The sequence below is a fragment of the Dipteris shenzhenensis genome, chromosome 25 (assembly GCF_047967505.1).
Source record: "Dipteris shenzhenensis isolate YYH24624 ecotype China chromosome 25, Dip_SZ_1.0, whole genome shotgun sequence".
In the NCBI taxonomy this organism is placed as follows: domain Eukaryota; kingdom Viridiplantae; phylum Streptophyta; class Polypodiopsida; order Gleicheniales; family Dipteridaceae; genus Dipteris; species Dipteris shenzhenensis.
Window position 1 is genome coordinate 19,278,308 of NC_141620.1, and position 4,744 is coordinate 19,283,051.

At 44.4% G+C, this 4,744-nt stretch overlaps 1 protein-coding gene across 1 annotated transcript; it reads right to left on the reverse strand.

Moving 5' to 3' along the window:
- Positions 1–308: 308 nt before the first annotated feature.
- Positions 309–1,593, reverse strand: LOC147885556 (pentatricopeptide repeat-containing protein At2g34400-like). Its single transcript, XM_087396145.1, has 3 exons — positions 940–1,593; positions 669–836; positions 309–458 (listed from the first exon to the last, which is right to left on the reverse strand). Exons 1-3 carry the CDS (start codon positions 1,591–1,593, stop codon positions 309–311), a joined length of 972 nt encoding a protein of 323 aa, XP_087252271.1.
- Positions 1,594–4,744: the final 3,151 nt, after the last annotated feature.

The window sequence follows — 4,744 nt, forward strand, 5'->3', positions numbered from 1 at the left end:
CTGACAGACGAATCACCTTTCTACTAAGGACAGTCCATCAACTCTCTCCTCGATTCTTTCATGCCTCAGCATTCTTCTCATCATCTCCATCTTAACAGGGTCCTCATACATATGAGCATGAGATATACGCTGCAGGAAGTTTCCCATCTAACTTCACAACATTTTCAAAGGCATGCCTTCCAACCTCTACGTTCTTCCACTTTTGACAAGCACCCAACACTCTTGACCATACAATGGCATTAGGTTGGAAAGGCATTCTCTCCACAATTGCCACTGCCTCATCCAGTTGGCCTGCTCGGCCAAGGAGATCAACCATGCCAATATGGTGTTCCTTGGTTGGGAATTCCATACTGTTTGCTCATATCCTGAAAGTACTTCAGGCCCTTGTCCACCAGACCTGCATGACTGCATACAGTCAGAATACAGAGAAATGTAACCCCGTCTGGCTGTATGCCCGCCTGCATCATTCTGTCAAACAAATGAAAGACCAGTAAACTCTCCCCTTGGTGGGCATATCCTGCAATCAGTGCATTGCAAGGTACAATATCCCTCAACGGCAATGCATCAAACAATTATTGGGCATCCTCAACCATGCTCCCACACTTGGCATAAATGTCAATAAGACTATTTGCCACGATTGTAGGAATTGCAAAGCCAGCCCTTCAAACTTGAGAATGAAGCTGCTTTGCAGTTTTCAGAGTTGCTGTGTTACCACATGCTTTCCAGATAGCAGCGAAGGTGAAGCTATTCGGCAACCGACCTTGCTCTTGCATCTGAGCATAAAGTCTGAACACCTCCTCAACAATGCCTTGCTCAGCATACCCAACGATCATGGACTGTAACCACATCACAATCAGGAAATTTGTCAAAGACACACTGTGCATCATCCATGCTCCCACATTTCACATACATATCCACCAAGGAGGTTGCCACGAATACACGTGACTGTAACCCAGTCTTTGCTACTTGCAAGTGGATAGCTTTACCTTTGTCCAGACAACCTCTTTTCACAAATTTTCCGCTAACTTGCTTCCCCTCTTCCAAGGCTGCCAGGCTACCGCATGCCTTCAAAGCACCAACAAAGGTTCGATCATCGGGTATAACACCTTCCTGGAACATCCGTGCATACAAATCCAAAGCGAGCATGCCCTCCTCCTCTTTGGCGTACCCCAGGATTATGGCATTCCAGGAAATTACATCACGGTGAGGCAATTGGTCAAAGACACGATGTGCATCCTCCATGGTACCGCATTTCATATACACATCTATCAAAGTATTTCCTATGAACAAATCTGAGTCAAAGGCACTCTTTACTACTCGTGAGTGGATGGCTCTACCATCGTGCAGAAACCCTGTTATAACCTCACCAAGCTTCTCCCCTTTGTGTGCTGCCAGGCTAACGGAGGCCTTCAATGCGCCAGTAAAGGTTCGATCATCTGGTGTGACACCTTCCTTCTGCATTTGTCCATACAAGTCTAAAGCGAGACCACTCTCTTCCTGCTTGGCATTGGTGTTCCAGGAAACCACATCTCGTTGAGGCAACTCGTCAAAGACGTACCGTGCATCCTCCAAACTCCCACATTTTGCATACATATCCACCAATGCATTTCCCACAAATACATCTGCCTCAAAGACACTCTTCACTACTTGGCAGTGGATGGCTCGACCATTCTCCAGGCATCCCGTTATTGCAGATCTCTCATCAAAGTGCTTCATATCTTCTAATGCTACCAGGCTAGTACAAGCCTTGAATGCACCTACAAAGGTTCTATTGTCTGGTGTGACACCTTCCTGTTGCATCCGCACGTACAAATCCAAAGCCAAAGCAGCTTCTTCTTGTTTGGCATAACCAGAAATCAGGGCAGTCCATGTAACCACATGCCACTCTCACTCTGTTTCATACTGCTACTACTGTTTATGCAGTCAATGTGCTCCTCTTCTTCGTGGTGCAGCAGATCATACATTCAACACATTTGCTGCTACTGCTCATTATTTCTCTGTTGCAGATGCTACAGCGAGTTCATTTATTTTTGTTGTTGCTAATAATATAATTTATGCTGCTATTACTATCAGTGTATTTGCTGCTGCTGCTGCAATCAATAAATTACTTGCTGCTGCTCCTGTTGCAGAATTTAGCCTGCTCCAAATCTTCTATCAGTAGCTCAAGTTGTGGGCAATGGGCAAAGCACTATAGGTGAGCCAACGTGGTTTTAGACAGGGATGCTAAGATGTTTGCTATTGGACTCATGGATTGAGTTTACAGCAACAAAATTCAAGTTCTTTTTATCAATACAGGTGTAACCAGTCCTTTTTTTGGCTGCCATACTTAACCTGAATGCCTCCAAGGTTTCGCCTATCTTTGGCCCCAGATCTGGCCAACTTTGGCCATGCCATAGCAGGCCTATTGCTGGCCATGCCATGTCAGGCCTATTGCTGGCCCATACGGCTGGCCTGATGCCTGCCCATATGGCCAAACTCTGGCAGCTCTCCATGCCACCTTACTGGCCGACTAGCACCCATGAGGATCCTCCTGTTGCTGCCCTAAGATGCCGACCTAAACCTCTTCATGAGCTGGCCATATTTCCAGCCATGGATCTGGCCCCAATCTTGTCCAGATCAGTGATGACTGGTCTACCTCCCAGATGTCCTCCTCATATGGGGGCTCACATATGGGGAGGTGACCTCTTTTCCAACAGTAGGCACTACTTGAAATGTCAGTAGTTCTACTAGGCACTACCAACAGAGCCATTGCTAATAAGCACTAAACCAATGCAAGTCTTTCTACTTATCTCTGCTAGAAGTGATACTAGTGCTAGAAAGCATTGCAGGTAGTGCTAATTGAACTACAAGAACTACAAATAAGCAATAAAAGCACAAGTAAACCAATGCTAGTATTGCTACTAATCTCTGCATAACAATTAGATATTATCAGCATAACACAAAAAATGAATAGCTTGTGTTTAGTGCATTTAGATCCAAGTGTCCCAACTACCCCCTTTTTTCCCTATTGAGTACATACATAGGCATACATCATAGACATAGGCATAATATATACAATCCAAGATTAATGCAATCTAAGAGAAATCTACATCCCAAACACTCATTGCTACACTTTTGCAAGTGCACACATTTGGTGTACATATCCACCAATGAATTGCCAAGAACATTATCTTTTACAAGCAATACCTTACCTTGGCTGAAGCCACTACCCTGAATGGTTGTGCATGTGCCATTGCATCTTTGACACATTGCAAAGAAAGGATTGCGACAAATAAAACTAAAAAATTACAAAGCTGAAGTGCTACGAAAAAGAGCACTTGGACAAGTTTAATAAAGCAGTAATAGAAGAGAGTCATTTGAAAAGGAGGAGATTGCTCGATAGTTGTAGAAAGAAGACTAGATCTGTACTGATGTACCCTGACAAAAGGTTGTTGAAGGTAGATAAAGGAAATAAGGTTTCCAACAAGACATAATACGTTTATATTGAGCTTTCTAAATCTGAAATAGTTGGAAAGAAAGACCACAACATACACATATGTAACACTTGCTATTCAGTGTGCACACACCAGAGAAAAGGTGAAAAGGAAGAGTGATTGTTGCCTTTTTTATATATTTCATATTGGCAAGAGAAGGGGGTATGGGGAAGCAATAGAGAGAGCACAAATTGATTATTCACAGTAAGTAATAGAGAGAGCCATCAAGTGACATGGTACGCTTCCCATTAACAGTGGTGGTGCCTCTACAAACACCCACAAAGAAATATCGATCACGTCCTTCTCCTCAGTTTTGACACCTTGGTTAATGTGGACTTCTTCCTGTGGAGAGCGTGTCACCTTCCATTCACAATCTTTGGTCCCTGTATCGATAATAACAAGCTAAGATGGAGCAGAATTATAAAAAATTTACAAAGACAATCCTAAGAATGATCAAAGCATAGTCACAAGTGTTTGGGAAGGCATCCATGGCGATCCGACGCACTGGATACCGTTTCACAATGGAGCACACAGTAATTATAGCCTTGAGAAAGATCAAAGAAACACGCATACCCCCCCTAGCTCCGGCAAAGTTCTTATCGCGCTCTATATTTTGCTGCGTGGGATTCGGTCTCCAATTGACGAATGCAATCATATAAAACGAGGGGCAGAATGAAGAAGACAAGTGTTAAGGAGGCGATACATTTGTGAAGAGGAGCAGAAGGGCTCAGGATTCGTGAAGAGGCACCATATGAGGTGCTAGGGGAGCAGGCGCGCGAAGTTTCAAGGCTCCAACTATTTTCCCTGCCGACTTGGACCTTTGATTTTATTTTATTTTTTAATTGAAGGACTTGGACCTTTGTTAACATGCACCCTTAGGGCGGTTTCACACCACCCTGTCGGACATGGATGGAAAATGGTGGGCGTGGTCCAATCGCTAAGCTAGGCCCGAACATGGACAAAGAAAAAAGATGGGTGGCCTAGGGTGGCAGACATGGATGGAAAATGGTGGGCGTGGTCCAATCGCTAAGCTAGGCCCGGACATAGACAAAGGAAAAAGATGGGCGGCCCTTGATGGCCGCCCAACTACTTGGGCGAGCAAAAATTGAACTTAAGTTGTGTCCACCAGTTGGTGTGAGCCCCAACACCACCTCCTCTCCATTTTCTTCTTCCATGTCCGTCGGGGTGCTGTGAACCCAGCCTTACTCACTAGTGATGTGGAATCCTTGCTGACACACCTTTCTATTTACACTTTAGAGATTTTTTAACAT

What these genes read in the sequence shown, in the direction of transcription:
- LOC147885556 (XM_087396145.1), bottom strand. Translation starts at nt 1,593, where the DNA reads ATGTATGCAAAATGTGGGAGTTTGGAGGATGCACGGTACGTCTTTGAC. An exon ending in AGACTGGGTTACAGTCACGT is followed by an intron (nt 837 to 939) that starts GTATTCGTGGCA and finishes ATGTGGTTACAG; the next exon opens with TCCATGATCGTTGGGTATGC. An exon ending in CAAAGCAGCTTCATTCTCAA is followed by an intron (nt 459 to 668) that starts GTTTGAAGGGCT and finishes AGAATGATGCAG; the next exon opens with GCGGGCATACAGCCAGACGG.